We start from the raw sequence: 19,863 nt of genomic DNA on the forward strand, positions 1-19,863 counted from the left end.
CTCATATTTTGATTGGTTTTGAGATTCACAGATGCACGTAAATTTATAATAAAGAGTCTCAAAACCTTGCTCCACATAAATGGAAGAAAAAAAGTGCTCAAAGGGTATGGCAGAGTTTTAGTTCATGGGTGTCTTGGTCACTAAGATAAAGTAAAGAACAAAAAAGTACGTTAATGGCACAGCCTTAATTAAGAAAACTTTTTGTCTTTTAAGATTTTAAACCAAGAGTTAAAGATAGTTGGAATTACTGGGTAAATAAATATTAAGCAGTTATAAAAAAAGTTCTTTAAGTTGACTTAACTCAGAATTCTTAATTTGCTTGATCACCAAAAATACTTGAACGACAAATTATTTGTTAAATTAGGCTAAAAAGACAGCTAAATGTGTTCTCTTTGTCTATATCAGAGAGAGATATATAACATAACACTTTGTTCATGTAAATGAGATTGATTTTATAATAGGAGGTCTAATTAACTGGAAAATTTGTATACTTGTCTTACAGAACAGGTAAATTATCACTAAAATTTAAGACTGGATATAAATATGTATGCAATTAAACTGAATTAGAATAAGTAGTATCTTCATTTTTAAAAATATGGGGTTTTTTGTCCTTGTATTTTTTAAATTTCATTTTACCTCTCTGCAAATTTTTAAGGTCTACATTTTTTTTAAAGATTTATTTATTTGAGAGAGAGAGAGAGAAAGAGCACAAGCAGGGGGGAGGGGCAGAGGAGAAGCGGACTCCCCGCCGAGTGGGGAGCCCCATGCAGGGCTCGATCCCAGGACCCTGGGATCATGACCTGAGCTGAAGGCAGATGCTTAATGACTGAGCCACCCAGGTGCCCCAAGTCTACCCTCTATTTCCATTCGTTTACTAGTTATTCTTGACAAGTTTAACATGCCTCCTTACATCAACAATTCTGAAGTTCATACCTGCTCCCCTGCTGAGTAATACAGTCTGTAGAATATCTTTTCTCTTTCCATTTTTTAATTTAAATTAATTAACATAAGTGTATTATTAGTTTCAGCGGCAGAGTTCAGTGATTCATCAGTCTTATATAACACCCGGTGCTCATTACATCCTGTTGTAGAATATTTCCAAACCCTCCACTCCTGACTCATAAGTTGTCACCCGGTATTTTCATTTAGTCCTCTACAAATCACACAAGACATTATAACAATTTTTACTTCATGTAAACAATGCTTATTTAATGATACCTGTAAGTTTACCGACTCCTTTGCTCACTGTTCCTCTCTAGCCCTCACGGCTGAGATTCCTCTTCCTGAGGTCATTTTTTAGAAGCTCTTTTGGTGAAGCTCGGCAATGGCAAATCCTCTCAGATACTCATTTCAAAATAGCTTTATTCTGCCATCAATCTTGGAAGATTATTTTGCTAGATAGATAACTCGAAGTGGACAATTATTTTCTAATTCCAGATTGATAGGTTCTTTCAGCCCTTCAAGCGATTATTGATAACTATGTTTTCTAACCCGAGTCCTTGTTGTGAAAACTGCAGTCAAATTGTCATTCATGTATAGATCTTTTTTTCTCTTAAGCTGCTCTTAAAATATTTTTGCCTTTGTGTTCTGGAGTTTTACTATAATGTATCCAGATCTAGAGTTCTGGTATTTACTGAGCTTGCTGTAAGTCATGTTTTGGGTACTTATGGATTTATATCCTTTGTCGGAACTGAAAAATTATCATCCATTAACTCAGCAACTATTTCTTCTCCTCTATTCTCATGGAAATTCATAAATTAGATTTATTATTCTTTTCCCACGTCTCTCAATCCCAGCTGCAGAATTTCTATCTCCTTGTTTTCTTGTATTACGTTCTGGGTTAGTTAGTCAGTTAGTTAGTTAGTTAGTTATTGAAGTATAATGAACACAGAGTGTTATATTAGCTTCAGGTGTAACACCGTATTGATCCAATGATTCTATTGTTCAGTGGTCATCGTAAGCGTAGTCACCACCTGTCACCAAACAATGTTATTACAATATTATTGATAAACTCACTATGCTGTACTTTTCATCTCCACGGATTATTTATTTTATAACTGGAAGTTGTTACTTCTTAATTTCCCTTATCTATTTCTCCCATTTTCCCGCACACCTCCCCTCTGGGAACCACCAGTTTGTTCTCTGTATTTAAGCAACTGTTTGTCTCTTTGTTTTGTTTTTTAGATTCCACGTATAAGTGAAATCACAAGGTATTTGTCTTTCTCTGTCTGATTTAGCATAATATCCTCTTGGTCCATCCATGTCGCAAATGACAAGATCTCATTCTTTTTTTATGGCTAAGTAGTATTTCATTATATATACACATACATATAATGTACACATATACATACACACTCACATACCACCCGTTCATTCATCTATTTACTTCCATATCTTGGCCACTGTAAATAATGCTGAATAAATATAGGGATGCATATATCTTTTTGGATTAGTGTTTTCATTTTCTTCAAGGAAGTACCCAGTAGTGAAATTATTGCATCATATGGTAGTTCTATTTTTTCATTTTTTGAGGAAACTTCATACTATTTTTCATAGTAGCCACACCAATTTATATTCCCGCCAACCGTGTGTAAGGGTTCCTTTTTCTCTACATCCTTGCCAACATTTATTTCTTATCTTTTTGACTGTTGCCATTCTGACAGGGGTAAGGCGATATCTCATTGCGGTTTTGATTTGCATTTCCTTAGTAATTAGTGATTAAAGTATAGTTGTTTTAAACTTCGGACAATGCTGCATGCTTTTGGATTTGGATTTTTCCTTGAATAAAATTTTATGGTTCCATTAAGTTTTTAATATCAACCATAGTTGTATTATTTTATATAGTTAAGCTAAATTAAAATGGAGACAGAGCAAAGATACCTGATCTCCACAGAACAGTGTTGTGTTGTTTTTTTTTTTTTCTTTTTAATAGACTGATTTTTAGAGAAGCTTTAGTTTCATAGCAAAGTTGACTGGAAAGTACAGAGAGTTCTTTATACTCTTTATTCCCCACACATGAATAGCTTTCCTCACTATCAACATCTTCCATTACAGCGGTACATTCGTATCAGTGAATCTACACTGACATATCATTATCACTTAAAGTCCATAGTTTCCACCAGGGTCACCGAGTAGTTTTTATTTACATATTTTGTCAGCATGTAAATATATTTGAAATGTAAATAGCATTCAAATTATAAGGATAACATCAATGCAGTAAAACCAGTGTCTTATGCTTTACAAAATTAATTATATTCAATCTCTAAAATGTATCACCTGTCATTTCATATATCTGCATGTATATTTAAGATACACACATATTAAGGAAATTTGAAATTGTTTTTTACAGATATCAGATCAGTTGTTGCCAGAAGTATAAGGAGAAAATTAACCACAAAAGCTCATAAGGGAACTGAGGTGATGGACATGTTCTATATTTTTGTTTTGGTGCTAGTTACGACTGTAGTTTTCTGCTTCAAAGTCATCAAACTGGAAGTTGTACTCTGTGTAAATTATATCTCAATAAATGTAATTTGGAAAAAAATTAAATACAATTCTTGGTGAAAGAGCTTTGTATAAGAGAGGACTGGTAATTCAGAAGAAAAACTGGTCACTGTTCTCAACACAAAGTAGTAAAACATGATTGATTTTCTGGATGGATGGAAGGTTTGGCCTCACCCAAACTGAACACATCCTCTCAAAAAGGGTCCGCTTTTACTCTGATTTTGAGTATTTTATGACCATGGTCAATTGTTTATAAAAAAAAATAAGCAGAAAGAGTAGTAAGGGGTTATCATGTTTAGACCACATAAAACAGCTACCCGATTTGTTGTTCTGCCTTTGTTGTTATGGTTGCTGTAAGGTGCTGTTACTTTGGTTAATAACACAGGCGAGGCCATAGCTACTTCTCAACCTTTCTGAGTACTTGTGTGCCTGTCCAAAGATTCTTTTGACTTTGCTGTTCTCCAGGGTCAGGTCTTAAATTCAGACTAATGAAACTGTCAAGGTGTTTTTATACTGACTCTGGTGCTTCCTAAACAGCTCCGAGGTAGCTCCAAAGGCTGGAATCACCTCGCCACCTCGCCTTGAACCCCTTCCTGTGGCACTTACGAGCAAGGAGGGACTGTCTGATACAATTAGGCTCAACTGGAATACCCCGTATTTTCTTAATTTTCTCAATGCTTGCTCCCTCTTGTTGAGAATATGACCTTCAGTTCCTCTATTTCTCTGTTAAACTGAATAGAGAATATGTCAATTATGTTGCTAGGCAGCAAATGGTAAAAATGATCTACTTGGTACATTTCATCTGGCATGGGAGAAGTAGAAACATGTGACAGGAAGCTGTATCTTTTGGATTCCCCGAGTGTAACAATTCTTGTAACTGGACAAGTCCATAAAACCTACATCTATGGGGCACCTGGGTGGCACAGTTGGTTAAGTGTCTGCCTCAGGTCATGATCCCAGAGTCCTGGGATCGAGCCCCGAGTTGGGCTCCCTGCTCAGCGGGAAGTCTGCTTGTCCTTCTCCCTCTGCCCAGCACCCTCTACCCCACCCGGGCTCCTGCTCTCTCTTTCAAATAAGTAAATAAAATCTTAAAAAGAAAAAAAAGCTACATCTATGAAGTAGTTATAATAAGAGATACTGGTGCTCCTGTGAGAAATGAGGCATTCATACCAGAGTGATTCTCACGCCTGCTCAGTGTGATCTTGTCTTCTTCCACCTGCACTGTGTTACCTGCAGAGCCAAGGAAGACAACTCCCAGATGGCTGTGGGGGTTGTTGCATGGACTGCAACAAGAGATAGCTGATGCTATCCTGTTGTTGAGTTGTGGTCCCTGCCCTGTATCTTCCTGAAGAGGTGTCAAGTATGGCCTTGGATAGTCTTGTGAGGCTGACGTTCAGTTGAACCTAAGGGTCATACTGGGCATGGGATATTGTTTTCTGGGACAGGGAAAAGCTTTCAAAACAAAAAGAAAACTTAACTTAGCCAAGGCCATCTTTAAAGTATTATTTTTTGACATGCTATTACATGCCCTGTTGGGGTAAGGGGAAGCATGTTCATAGTCATGCCCATGACACAATGGATGGCAATAAATTGACTTCCAGGAAGATTTGTAGTTTTAAAATGATTTTATCACTTGGAGATGATTTTGGCGTACACACTACTGCACCAATTTTAAGGCTTTGGAGATTTGCCAATGTCTTCATTGTCCGTAATACATTTTTCTCCTTAGGGTAATTGTCACCTAAATTATGGTTATCCCCAATTGCTTATGTCATCCCTTCCAGGAGGAGACTCTACTGTCTTCCACACAAAGATGATTGGTTTCTATAATAACTTATCTCAAGCATTCAGTATGTCATCAACGGGTCACCTCTGTTCTCCCTCATGCTTGCCTCACAGTCCCTACTGTAAGCTAAAGACAAGACACTGTGTCTTCTGGAAAAATCACACAGTAAGTCCCAGACCTTGCTGGAAATGATTGTTGAGGCTGCTAAGAATCAGCCCATGGGTACAGGTTTCTAAAAGTATGCTGAAACTGCCACCAGGAGTAAATACCTCATCAGCTGTGCCAGGGGACTTGAAAGTTGGGATTTCCAGAACTGTTTTGCTCCAAAGACAGATGATTTTGTGAAAGTAGATTACCAAGTAGGTTACCAAGATTAGCAGCAGTAGAAATAGGATCTTGGGAAAGTGAACAGACACTGCTTTAAATATTGCTCTAAATATTGGAATTGTTTTTAATGGCTTACTCTATAATAAGCACATGATAAAGCTCCTTTAGTCTCTTCCTCTCAACCCCACATTTAGAAGATTGAATCAGTGCTAATTAGAATGAATGTCCTCTTTTAAAATAATCTTAATCAATGGGCCTATAACTTTGTAAGGTTTGGCTATACCAAAGAGTTGTACCCAAAATGTAAGCTCATTCTTAATTGGGCTGCTGTGCCAATTTGACATTTCAAAATTTGTGGAAAGGATAATTTTGTGTATTTCATACAATCCAATTTCAGGGAATATATAACTAAATTCCTGAGGCTATTTCTCTCTATGGGCACAATACATCAAAATGCGGGAACACATAAAATTTCCTTTATGCTTATGTCAAGAAGAAACATAATTTGTAAGAAGTCTAAATATGGAAAATCAAGAATATGAGCTAATTAACCTCTGGTGAATTGAGGACAATGTCTAATAAATGGAACTCAGAGATGCACTTTTAAAATGGCCTAAGCTTAAAATCATCTTTTGTTAACAGATCCTGAATTAAACTATGTTTATTCTAAGTCAAATTCATCTATAGAAAATCAAAACATATTTCCCAAAAATCCACGATTGGCAAAGTCTGTGCAGATTCTGAAGGAAATATGATGCACATTGATTGACCTTGTTGATACACTCCTGAGAACAACACTGCCTTTCCTGGGTCCTTTTACTTTGCATGGCATGCAGTTATTTGCAAAGGTTCAATAAAAGTTGGTCCTTCTTCTTATCTAAATCTAATTAAGCAAAGTAAGTCTGTAGCCATAATAATATAAGAAATAGCACATTTAAAAGTAAATATTATTTAGCTAGGTGTGATCTGACTGTATTCCATATATGGAAACATCACCTTCAGACTCTTTTTGGAGATGGGTGCTGTAGTTGCTGTGTGGCTTAAAGAGTTTCAGATTTTCATTTGGTAAAGAACGTCACCTCTTGTCCAACCTTGGGAATCTTGAGGAAGGAAATACCCTGATGTATGCAGCACTGCAGACAGCCTGGAGAAGAGCTACTGAACCCTTTGCTCTGGCTCAGAATAAATGAAGTGTTAAGACCAGTGCAGAAAGCTTTCTAGGACAATGGTGCAGTCTTAGAGTCATTTACAGAATCTCAGGTAGAAGTTCATTCTCAGGGTTTAGTAATTGTATGGCTTTAGTGATATTAACATGTAGCAAGGGAATCTTTGTCAATGAATGATGTTTTCTGCACCTGTGAAAATAAAATAGGAAAAATAGAACAGAATATATATATATTCTGCAGAAGCTTATAGATGTATAGTATAATATGTATGTATATATGTGCCTGTGTGTGTATATATGTGTTTATATATAAATACAGAAAATGTTCAGTTTTTTAAATATATATATATACACACACACACACACACACACACACACACATAAAGCTTAACTTCAGATCATAGACTATGTGAAATAGTTGTTATTAAAACTCTGAGTCATGTCATTTTTTTAAAAATTCCCCAATGGTAGGAAACTGGTGAAAGGAATGACATTTAACAGGTATATAATATGATTGTGCCTATATTGGGTAAAACAAGCTATACCTGATTCCACCTTTTGTAAGAAATGTAAAAAAAAAAAAATTGACTAATTCACCATCTTAGCACAAAAAGGTAACATGACAGGCCTTTTCTTGATCAAAATAGCTCATTGAAGACTATGAATCTAAAGAAGGAGCTGCCAAAAAAAGTATTTCAAACCTGCTCAGAGATAAACCTTCCTCTGATGATACAAATTGCATTCTCCTTCTGGGAAAAAAGGAACGCTCACAGTGCTTAATTTTCTGATCAACTTTAATGGGACCAGAATTTTTTCTAGAAAGCATCAGTATATATAGTACGTCTCTAGAATGGGGACCATTTTGAGAGTGAAATGAACCACTATTAACAATTATGACAGTTAACGGTTTAAAAAAAAAACTTGTCCCAGGTAAACCAGGATATACGGCCATTCTACCATAGAAGAAATTCTTAAGGGTCAAAACCAGAAGATCCTGAACACCAAAAGGTGAGTGAACGTGTTGGGGTAGCAGCTGCCCTTGTAGCCAACCCTGTGAAGATTAGAGGAAATATATGTAAACACCAAACATCGTCCCTGAGGCATAATTCACACTCAGAGAATAACTTTCTTTAAAATTCTCATAAATTACATCTAATGACAAAATTGCTGGCAGGCCCTCCAACTTGAAAAGGGCTTGTTTATACTAAGAATACAAAATATGTTTCAGTTTTATAAAATTGAATTTATTTTGGAAAAAAAAATGCTTTCCAATCATTTCCTCAGATCTGGCTGTCTGATAACTGATAATGGTCTCAGTTAGTGAGGTTTCACTAAACTGTGAGAAAAGTGAAGCTTGCAGGGGAAAACCTTCTAGATCCTTTCCCATTCCCAGGTTTCTAGAATTCTGACTCCTACCTGAAAACACTGTTCTCAGAGCAATTGGAAACTCCTTGGCGGTGACACATCAGACTCACAGAGTAGAGTGACTGGAATTCTCTAACTCTACTCAGTGTAGGGACGTCTAACATTGTTAGAGTCACAATAAACAAGTTCACATGGATCACATTTTTTTTCTGCAGATGATCTAATGCCTCATTCAAATGCTATATGCCATAGTTTACTTTAGTTCTAAGACCTTCTTTAGATGACATAAAATATGGCTCACTTTTTTGATTATTTAAATTTGTTCCTACTATTTGAAGAGAATCAGTTGTCTTCTCCAGTGGAATGACTTGGGTTCTCCCAAAGATATGTCTAAGTTCCAACTCTGTGCCTGTGAATGTGACCTAATTTGGAAACAGTCTTTGCAGATGTACCTCAGGTATGAATCTTGAAATGAGATCATCCTGGATTTAGGGTGGACCTGAAATCCAATGACTGTCCTTACGAGAGAAAGAGGTAGAAACTGGAGACTTGGAGACATGGAGGGAAATGCCCTGTGAGGATGGAAGCAGAAGTCAGAGTGATGCTGCCATAAGCCAAGGAATCGTCTGGAATCAACAGAAACTAGAGGAGGCAGGAAAGAGCTCTTCCCAAGAATCTTTGGAGGGAGTGTGCCCCTACCACACCTTTGATAGTTTGACTCCTGACTCCAGATCTGTGAGATAATAAATTTCTGTTTTTTTAAGCCACCAAGTTTGTACTGATTTGTTAAAGTAGCTCTAGAAAATTAATACGTCTTCCATGGTGCAAATTACAAGAAATCAAATTATAGGTAATTGCTATCACTAGACATCAATACACAGATTGCTCTTATTTTACTAACAATGCAAAGAATCATGTCAAGACATTACATTCAAATGTGGTAGATTATAATATGGTCCTGAAAAACCCGATCCAACTAAAATATAAATGGCATATTTCTAATAATAACAAGACATGATGATTGTCACAGGGCTGCCAGAAAGGAACTCAGTTAAACTGAAATTTCAGATAAACAATACATAACATTTTAGTAAAGTATGTCTTAAATATTACATGAAATATATTTACTTATTTGACAAATTTTTGTATTTATTTTTTATTAAATAAAGTTGGCACGTAATATTGTGTAAATTTGAGGAGTTCAGCATATTACTCTGATAAATTTATAAATTGTCATATGTTGCCAGTGTAGCAATCCTTATTATATAGTTATAGTCCAATATTATTATCTATATTCATTATACTGTGGATTAGATGAGGTATATTTATACTAAAAAATAATGTGTCGTTTATCTGAAATTCACATTTAATGAGCATCTGTATTTTTATTTGCTAACTCTGGAGCCCTATGATTGCAGCAGAGATATTATACATATCACTCTAAATCACATAGCTAATAACATGTTGAACTTGGCTTTGAAATTATGTGCATCAGACCCTTCAAGATCATGTGTTTCTAGTTCATCAGGCTGCTTAAAGCAGACACAATGAAACTTAGCAAGAGGCAGTAGCACTGCAAGAAGTCATCTACTTGTTTTTCTGCAAAAAAGTTTATAAAAATGGAAGAATGACAGCCAGTTCTGACTGCTGAGCCCAACTCCATGCCCATTAGGTATGAAGGAAGATTCCGGAGATGAAAAGTTCAAACAACATTCTAGCGATGGAGGTGATGGTGAAGTGTTTTCCCGTTCCACTATTCCATGCCAGGGTGATATGCAACAGAGGGGGCATAGGCATTTTGGTTTTGCTGGGCTGTAGGTAAGGGCATCAATGTAATAAATGATAAAAGTCAATTTCTGCTAGTTTTAATAGTTATGAAAATATTTTTGCTGACATTCACCTTTTTCCAAAAGCCACATGGCTCCCAGGTACCATGACCCTTAAATCTCAATAATTCTTTTGAGCTTCCTCATCCATGATGCTACCAGACATTCCCCTCAAGTGCCTCTCATATTTTCCTTTCCTCCATTTCCCCCACCATAATCGCAGTTGAGGCCCTCAAAACTATACTCCCACATGCCTTCAGTGTTTCAAGCTCATTTCCAATGATCCTTCTCCATTTAACTATCCTCTACTTATATAAATTCACAAGGGTAAAGTCACCCAATACGACCTATCCAATCATATACTTAACACATCTGTCATTCACAGGTGGGTCTAAAATAAATTTTAATCAAACTGATACTTAACTCAGGTTGTTTCCTTTGTTTAAATATCTCCTCTTATATCAACTCAATAAAAACCTCATAAATGTCAGGCCAAGTAAGTAAAACAGTGAAGCTGGATTGGAGTTTGCATTTTAAACACATGTGGATATTCCTCACTTCCACAAAACATTTTTTTCCCATTTTTCTTAAGAATATGGCCCTCTTGTTCTACTTCAAAAAATTCCTTTTTGTGACAGAGACAAATGTAGAGAGTAATTGGCAACCATCGGAAAGACAGTGTGTGTTGACAGTGCCATCCAGACTGACAACTGTGGAGACATGGAACGGTGGGACGAGTTCATGTGCCCCGTGTCCACAGGGCAGCTGCTACTGAGGTCAGATAACTAGCATCATATATTGTCAGAGTATGTCTGATGTTTTCTCATGATCACATTGCCTTTGTGTATTTTTTGGCAAGAATGTCAGAGAAATGATATGACTTTCTCAGTGCATCCTATCAGGAAGTCCATGATACCTGTCTCTCATTACACTTGGGTAAGGTGGTATCTTCCAAGTTTCTCCACTGTAAAGTTACTATTTCCCCCTTTGTAATTCATACGTATACTGTTAGAAAATACTTTGGGGTGATGGAAATATCCTATTTCTCATCATAAATTTGCACATATAATTTTAGCATCTATTGATAATTTTTGCCTGCAAAATGTTACTGTGTTATTTGTTAAAAGGTGATTTTCTATTTTTATTTTCCCTTCTACATTTGTTCATTGGAATTCTACCAAAAGTAAAAACTGTACCTTCTCCCCCACTTATTTATTTATTCCGTTATTTACTTAGCAGCATGAACTCGTATTTATATTATTCAATGGATTAGAATTCATTATTACCATCATTTATTTTGTTACTGAAATTGTCCAAGTTTTGATTACTAGGAGCTCTTTTAAGTTGGCTTCTATGTTGTTTTGACATCATGCCATCAATTTTTTATTACTTCCTTACTGTCTGGGTCTGCAAACTATTCCAGGCTTATCTTGTACTTTCCCTGGCCCAGATCTGCAATCAACCATTTCGCTAGGAGCACAGCTTACTTTTCTTGGGAAAATTGTATTTAGAAACCAAAATCTGGACCCAACGTGGGTCAATTGCTACTCTGTCATTATACATTTGCAATTGTTTCTAGGCCCTCTCAGCAGATAGATGTAGGAAACACATACACACACACGTACCCCCCCACACACACACCTTTATCCATTTTAATTTCTATCTGTATATGTGTTAAAAACCATTAGTTCATACTGATGCTTCTCTAAAAACAGAAGTTTCATTGCAGCTCTCCCTTGTTCTGTTTTTGTAACTTCTTTCTCCAACAGTGGAAAAACTGGCTCTCATTATCCACAATACATTTGCTTATTTGTTCAGTCCCAGTATACACATTAAGTAGTTTCAGAATTGATAGTCATGCTCCAGAGTATATCATGTATAGTGCTTTTTGTCTTGAGTTTTATGGTGTATAATCCAAATATTGTTTTACATGATCACTTGGATAAGTTTTTTTTATTCCTCATCCCCCTAAGGTATGGTTATAGTTACCATTAATTTTGGGTTCCTCCTACACCCTAATTGATATTTACTTATTTATTTAGTTAGTTGGTTCTGAAATATTGCCGTAATTAAAGGGTTAGAACTGCACAAGATTTACTCAGAGAAAAATCACTTTCTCCTTATCCTTTTTACCCCATTCCCATCACTCATTCTTGATACCTGTTCTTACGTATATTATATATGTTATTAATCTCATTAGTTTCTGGATTTTACTTCTAATATTTCTTTTTGAATGAATGAACAGATAATGCAGGATTTCTTATACTCCCTTCTTTCTTACATTCCATACTATCAATAACCTTTTGTACTTTGCCTTGTACTTAATAATATCCTATAACTCTTTCCTTTTTTCTTTTTAAAGATTTATTTATTTATTTGAGGGCGGGTTGCAGAGGGGGTTGCAGAGACAATCTCAAGCTGACCCCCTGCTGAGCGAGGAGCTTGATGAGGGGCTCAATCCCACAACCCCGAGATCATGACCTGAGCCAAAATAAAGAGTCAGATGCTTAATCGACTGAGCCACCCAGGAACCCCCCTATAACTCTTTTCATATCAATTCCTAGAGATTTTCCTTATTCTTTATTTTATAGCTGCATAATATTTCATCATGTGGATGTGCCATATTTTATTTAATCACCTCACCTATGTATAGGCATTTTATAATTACAAACAACATTGTATTAAATAATTATGTGCATATGTATTTAATGTTGTTGGGAGGGCATATCTAGGACTAAAATTTTGATCTCCTGATGGCTGATTCAATTCTGTTTTAAATCAAATGATGCAACAGAATGTAATTAAGAATACTCCTCAAACTAAAAAAAGTAGTATACGTACACACAACAGAATAATACCATATCAAGAGAATTATTTTCTTTTTCTAATCTAATTGTAATTGCTTTTGAGACAAGCAGTTCAATTCAACGAAAATTTGTCCTTGGCTACTTCACCAGATGGTTAATTTTGAAAATTAAATGTGTTAAAATTCTACATTTCCAATCATACCTTCATTCACTAATTTTTACGCAAAAATTAAATCTGTTAGTTGTACGGTTTCTAGTCTTTAAAAATCCAGCATCACACTAAATTATTTTCTCTATTATATTCTTGTAGAGACAGGAGATAGAATTATAAACTGTAGTCCTAATTTGGTTCCTTCCACACCTTAAGTCTGGATATCAAATAGGGTTGGAAGAGAAAAAAAAGGACTGCATGATGTCAGGAGCACATTTCAGGTTGTCTAACACCTGTTAGAGGCCTAGGGCCCCCCCTCCTTGTTGGAGGAGTTACACTCAAATTCAGCTTCCTTTGGAATTGGAATTGTGGGTTCTCAGGGCCCTCAGGTCTCCACACCCCGAATAGCTAGTATTTTGCAGTGTGAGCAGGATGGTCCATAGTCTACCCAGGGTCCATCCCCGGGCTGTCTCTAAGGTGGGTTCAAGGAGTCCCTAATGTAGCCCAGGCTAGTTCACCAGGGGACTGCCTTGAGATTTGGAATCCAGAAACTAGACAGTATTTTCCTTGTCTGTTCTTCATCGTGGCCTTTGAGACCTACCATGAGCCTACTGCCAGGTCCAACCAAGCCTCAGAAAATCACTGGTAGGAATCATCAAAATTTTGGTGAAATGTTTGTCCTGGATTCTGCAATTTCAGCAGATTCAACTATGCGAATCTCTGTAGCAACAAGAATTTCAGGTCTGCCATATGGTTACCTCTGATGTGGCTCCAAATATGGGCCTCATCTACTAACCAGTTATGTCACTGATAATACATAAGGCAGGGTCCAATTTGTCAGCAGTTCGGTAGGGACCATACTGTTTGGGTCAGGACCAGTTCAGAGTTTTTGAATTTGCATCATAACCTCTTCTTCCATGGTCACAGGCGTCAAATAAAGCTTTACTCCATATTGTTGAATCCAACCTTCTAAAAATTATATTAAAATTGATTTTTTTTAACTTAAGCAACCATAAGGAAAACAAAATTTGTCAAAAACACATAGAATAAGTTTCTAGGTGATGGTGTTCTTATGTTCTTACCTCCTCGATCTCGGGCAGCTAAACTTTGACCCCTTCTTAATGTGATGTCCAATTGGTACATTCCGGGATCAGCCAAGGGGACATCTGCATTACTGGTTCCAGCAGTATTTATTTTCTGAAAAACAAGAAATATACAAAATATTAAATTTATTATCTCTTTCCTATTTCCTCCAGTGGGGGACCATAAATAGCTTCATTCAAACTGGAAGAATTAGTCAATAAGATGAATCATCTTATGCATTCCCATGCTATAATCACCCAGTTCTCTGAAGGTTTTTAAATTCATGAAATTCTTTACTCTAAATAAAAACATGGCACTTATAGGAATTCTTGTTTTAACTCAGATTCGAGATAACAAATATAATATAAAAAACATTCCCCACGGATGGCCCCACATAATTCAACTAAGGAAGATTACATAGGAATAACCTCTGAAGTAAAAACACAATCAGTGATGAATGGAGAATAAATGTATGCAAGAGCATTTGATCTCCATAGAAGTGAGCTGAAAATTAAAGTGATTTATTCAGGTAACTGTGTTAACTCATTTATCTATGCAAAAGGGTTATACTGATGGATTACACACTTCTATTTCAATCCCAGCATAAAATATGATATAATTATACAGAAATAAATTTACCCAGTATTTTGACAGTATTTGCAAGAAATAAATACTCAGTGGGGCTAAATTTCTAATGCTGCCTTCTGTAGAATAAAAGTGCACAAGCTATTCCTAGAGCTAAAAATTTTTGCAGTGCTACCCTTATAGAATATCTTTAGTAACGATGTGCTGTTAATTTACAGGCATTAAGTTAAATAAACACTTGCGAGGGGAATAGCTATATTAAAACAACACAAAAGAAACAGTAAAAATTGTATAGGTCATATTTTATACTTTATGTCACTTTGAATACAACAGGAAAACTGACTTTTCTTTACACATTTGAAATGATTTTAAATTCCTATAATTTTTCTTCCAATTCAAAAAGAAATATTCTTTTGTTTTGGAATAATATGCATGGGTAAGGTAAAAATTTAGATGCCAGTCTGGCTCTTCTAGTCCTACAGCTCATATGAAATACAATTATAAAGCAGCTTTTTTCCCCCGTGTTTTAAGACCAAGAAAGAAGCTTTCCTATAGGAACAATTATCATTTAAAATAAGCAGCACAACTTTGACAGATAACCCAAACTCCCATCTCTCCTCTGGTACCAATAAAAAAGATCCCACTTCTTTTCATGGCAGCCCTGTTCCTATGTATGACAGCACTGTTCCTGCAGTGGCTCAGGCTAGAAATCAATGAGCTCTCCTTGACTTCCTCATTTCCTCTCCACCACATGCAAAATTTGCCAAATCCCATCCACTCCATTCCCACCACCATTCCACCACCATTCCATCTCCCAATTGTCTTTTTCTTTTAATTTCTATTACCCATAATTTGGATCAGGGCTCCAGACAACAGAACAACAGAGGTGAAATGATTGTCTTGCTCTTCCCTCAAACGTCGATTTGCCCCATCTCCTTGGCATTACCAATTCTAACAATTTAGGGTATATCCTTCCACACTTTTGAAGGGCTTGTACAAACACATACACATACAGGTTTACTGTTCTTTGGTTGAGTTTTCAGTTTTTATCTTTTAAAGAGATAGTACTATATTTGCCTATTATTTAACAATTTATTTAAGTTAAAAATGGAACGGGCACTTTGCTAATCAATACATCTGGATCTATCTAGGTTTTTTTTTCCAAGGTACATCATTTTCCACAGTGTGGGGTACCATAATTTCTTCAATTATTTCTCTATTGATGAACATGTGAGCTGATTTCGGTACTTGCCACTACAAGGACCTGCACTTTTATTTCACTGATAGGATGAATTTTTCCAAAAAAGCGTATATAGTTCACACTACTATTGGCAGTATATAAGACACATATTTCCCATATCCTACTTAACACAGGATATTACTAATTTTCAAGTTTGTAGGGCAAAAAATGTTCTCTCCCTTTAATATACATTTCTGGAACTATGGTAGTACACTTGTAACTAGTGTACAGGCCTCGTTTAGCAAACATTTATTGCCTATCTGCTCTGGCCTAAGTGCTTAGATTTCAGAAATAATCAAAACCAGGACTTTTCTTTCCATTGGAGAGAAGACAGAAGGGAAATCCTGTGGATATGCAAGTTATTTAAAAGGTTTTATAACAGTCGAGTTTAAGTCACAAGGGTCTGATCTGGTCAGTGGTAATGGAAATAAAAAGTGAATTTGAGAGATATTGAGGAGATTCAATCAACTAAATTTGTCAGCTGACAAGATGTGGGAGATAGAGAAATGGATGGATGAGTCACACGGAAGGTCTGAGCTGAGCCCCTGAGAGAATGGTGGTGCCAGCAGCGTGAGAGGAGAAGCAAGCTCCAAACCACCACAGAAACTTCCAAGGACACCTCCAACTCTCTAAAAGAAGGATGTCAAGAACTGAAGAAGACCTAGAGAGTCAGCTCTCCTAAGGCTCAGTGAAGTGGTTCCCAGAAGAAAACTGGTAGGCTGATTATAAAGAGATACTAGAAGTATAATTTTTTATTGTAAGGTATTTTTCTAAAAATGTTTATTAAGTCCCCAAATGTTAACATGTATTAGGAAAGATATATCTGAAGTGCCAGGTACATATACAGCTCTAAAACAAACTTTGTCATTTTAAACATTTTTTTTCAAACTTAATATTTATTTTTATGGGGACTTCAAATATATCCTTCTCCTCCCTAAAGTGTCATGCTCCACACTTAGTTGCTATGTTTAAACTACTTTATTGAGGTATGATTGATGTGTAAAAAGCTATAATACTTATATACAATTTGATGAGTTTGAGGATAAGTATACATCTGTGAAACCATCACCGCCATCAAGGCTGCCAACATATCCAGCACCTCCCAAAGTTTCCTCCCACCTCCTTTATTCTTATTATCATTTTGTTTGTTTGTTTGTGGTAAGAATACTTAATAAGAGATCTACCCTCTTAGAGAATTTTAAGTATACGGTACAGTATTGTCAGCCGAAGGCATTATGCTATACAGCAGATCTCCAGAATTTATTCATTCCGCAAAATTGAAACTTTGTACACTTTGACCATTACCTCCCCATTTTTCCCTCTCCCTTGCCCCTGGCAATCACCATTCCCTGCTTCTATAAGTTTGACTATTTTAGATTCTACATGTAAGTGAGATCATTCAGTATTTGTCTTTCTATGTTTGGCTTATTTCACTCAGCATAATGTTCTCCAGGTCTATACATGTTGTCACAAATAGAAGATTTTCCCTCTTTTTTTTTTTTTAAAGGCAGAATGTTATTCCATTGTATACATACAATAAATTTCCTTTATCCATTCATCCATCAATGGGCATTTAGGTTGTTTCCGTATCTTGGCGATTATGAATACTACAATAAATATGGGAATGCAGGTATCTCTTCAAGATCTTGACTTAAATTCCTTTGCAGAAATCTCCAGAAGTGCTATTGCTGGATCATATGGAGCCACAAAAGACCCCAAATAACTAGCACAATCTTGAGAAAGAACCAATCTGGGGGCATCACACTTCCTGATTTCAAACTATGCTACAAAGCTACAGTGATCAAAACAGTATGGTACTGACATAAAAACATATACAAAAACCAATGGAACAAAATAAAAGGCCCAGAAAGAAACCCATATATCAGAGAAGAAACCCAAGGTCAACGAATCTGTAAAGGCACCAAGAACACTAAGTAGGGAAAGGACAGCCTCTTTAGTACATGGTGTTGTTAAAACTGGATATCCACATGCAAAAGAAAGAAATTAACCCTTATCTTACACCATATGTGAAAATCAGCTCAAAATGGATTAAAGACTTAATTATAAGACCTGAAGTTGTAAAACTCCCAGAAAGAAACATAGGGAAAAGCTCCTCTGTATTGGTCTTGGCAATGAATTTTTGGATATGGCAACAAAAGCAGAAATAGACCAGTGGGACTACATCAAATTAGAAAGCGTTTGCAGAACAAAAGAAGCAATCAGCAAAATAAGATAATCTATGGAATGGGAACAATATTTATAAACCATATACCAGATAACGGATTAATATCCAGAGTATATGAGGAACTCATACAATTCAATAGCAAAAAAACACACAAACTGATTAAAAATTGGGCAAAGATCTGAATAGACATTTCTCCAAAGAAGACATAAGAACGGCCAACAAATACATGAAAAGGTGCTCAACATCACCATCAGGAAAAGCTCATCAAAACCACAATGAGATTTCACATCATGCCTTTTAGGATGGCTATTATTAAAAAAAATTAAAAGATAACAAATGCTGGTGAGAATATGGAGAAGATGGAATCCTTGTACACCTTCAATGGGAATGTAAAATAAATGCCTAGCTCAAATTCTGAAATTCAGGGTTCTAGCCACAGGGAGAGGATTAAGGCGGTTTCTGTGACAACACTCAAAGTTTTGGGACTGATGAAGCCAAAAAGCAGATGCAATATTTGAAGTTGTAAATTTTGAGTAAAAGTCAGAACTTTATCAGGTCACTTATGGGAAAGTCAGAAAAAGAATGTGGAAGAGAAGGTCTCTGAGAATTTGGAAGGATTATGTCCAGAGCACCCACGTCTTCTATTTCACCCAGCCACTATTGTTGCAGAAGCCCTTCCTCCATGTTCCTGGCTTGCTTGAAGCGGGGCAGTTACCATCGATGATGTCAAATTTCCCAACACTTCCTTCCCTTGTTTAAACAGATTAGTGGTTCTCAACCTTGAAGGCTTTGGCTGGGCACCCGGGAATGCTGGGAGTGGGACCCAGGCAGCAGTATTTTCTCTGACAGGGCCTCAGACTATTTCAGTTTGTAGCCTAGCCTGGTCCATTGTGCTAATTATAAAAGCAAGTCTTTGAGAAGGCTTATACACAAAGAATTTCCAGACTTTTAAAATGTATATCATGAAATACTTGTAAAATATGTGGGGGAATCAATCTAAGGGTCCCTGTTACTTTGAGCTCTGCTGCTTAGGAAGCCTTTTTACCCAGGTGAAGAAAGCTTCCACCAGAAGATATAATGGTGCTGATGGATTGAAAGTTGAGAGTGCCACCTTGCTTTTTTGAGATTTTCATTATAGGCAAAAAATGGGGTTACTCTATTAGCTGGGATGGTTGATCATTATACCCACAGGAAGTAGAATTATTGTAGCAGTGTAATACAGGAAGGGAGAAGAATGTCTGCATTCTAGGAGATTTTCTTGAACTGCCATGTGCAGTGGATTGCAGATTGGCTCAGTTTTTCAGTACCTGTTTCATACACTCAGGCCATGCTCAGTGCAGCTCTAACTTTGTCTCTCAACAAAATCCACTTAAAGTTAGAACTTCATGAAAGCTTTTACATTTTCAACTTTGCAAGTTTAACAGCCTTGTCAAGGATATCAAGAGGCATCACTGAGGATTTCTACTTAGTCATTACCAATTTCTACTTAGTCATCTCTCCTAGTTTCGATGACGTTGAAAATATTTGCACAGTGGAAATCTCCATCATATGGAAATCAAAAATTTTTTAAACTTAATTCTCAAAAACAGACTCAAAAGCCACTGAGGTATTCTCAGTTCGGTGAAGCTCCCTGGTTCACTTACCATGACAACACCATGATTAGTTGGAGGTCAACGGACTAAATGACTTTAGAAACTGAAACCACACAGAATGAGGAAAATCCATGGCAACCAATGGGCATGACCCACTAGGTATGTCAGTCACAGTGTCTGACTAATCTACAGCCCACCTCAAAAGAGCAGCTTATGCTTGATGTGAACTTAACTTCCTTGCCTCTTG

The 19,863-nt window shown here is 36.4% G+C and overlaps 1 protein-coding gene across 19 annotated transcripts in view; it reads right to left on the reverse strand.

The window, feature by feature from the left end:
• The window catches only part of MCTP1 (multiple C2 and transmembrane domain containing 1), a 564,253-nt gene that overhangs the window by 263,269 nt on the left and 281,121 nt on the right, over nt 1-19,863 (reverse strand). For all 19 annotated transcript variants that reach the window (XM_044384008.3, XM_044384007.3, XM_044384003.3 and 16 more), the window contains one exon: nt 14,014-14,128. In XM_044384008.3, the coding sequence (XP_044239943.1) occupies nt 14,014-14,128 (115 nt within the window). The remainder of the gene's footprint in view (nt 1-14,013; nt 14,129-19,863) is intronic.

Source organism: Ursus arctos, unplaced genomic scaffold, assembly GCF_023065955.2.
Source record: "Ursus arctos isolate Adak ecotype North America unplaced genomic scaffold, UrsArc2.0 scaffold_5, whole genome shotgun sequence".
Lineage (NCBI taxonomy): Eukaryota > Metazoa > Chordata > Mammalia > Carnivora > Ursidae > Ursus > Ursus arctos.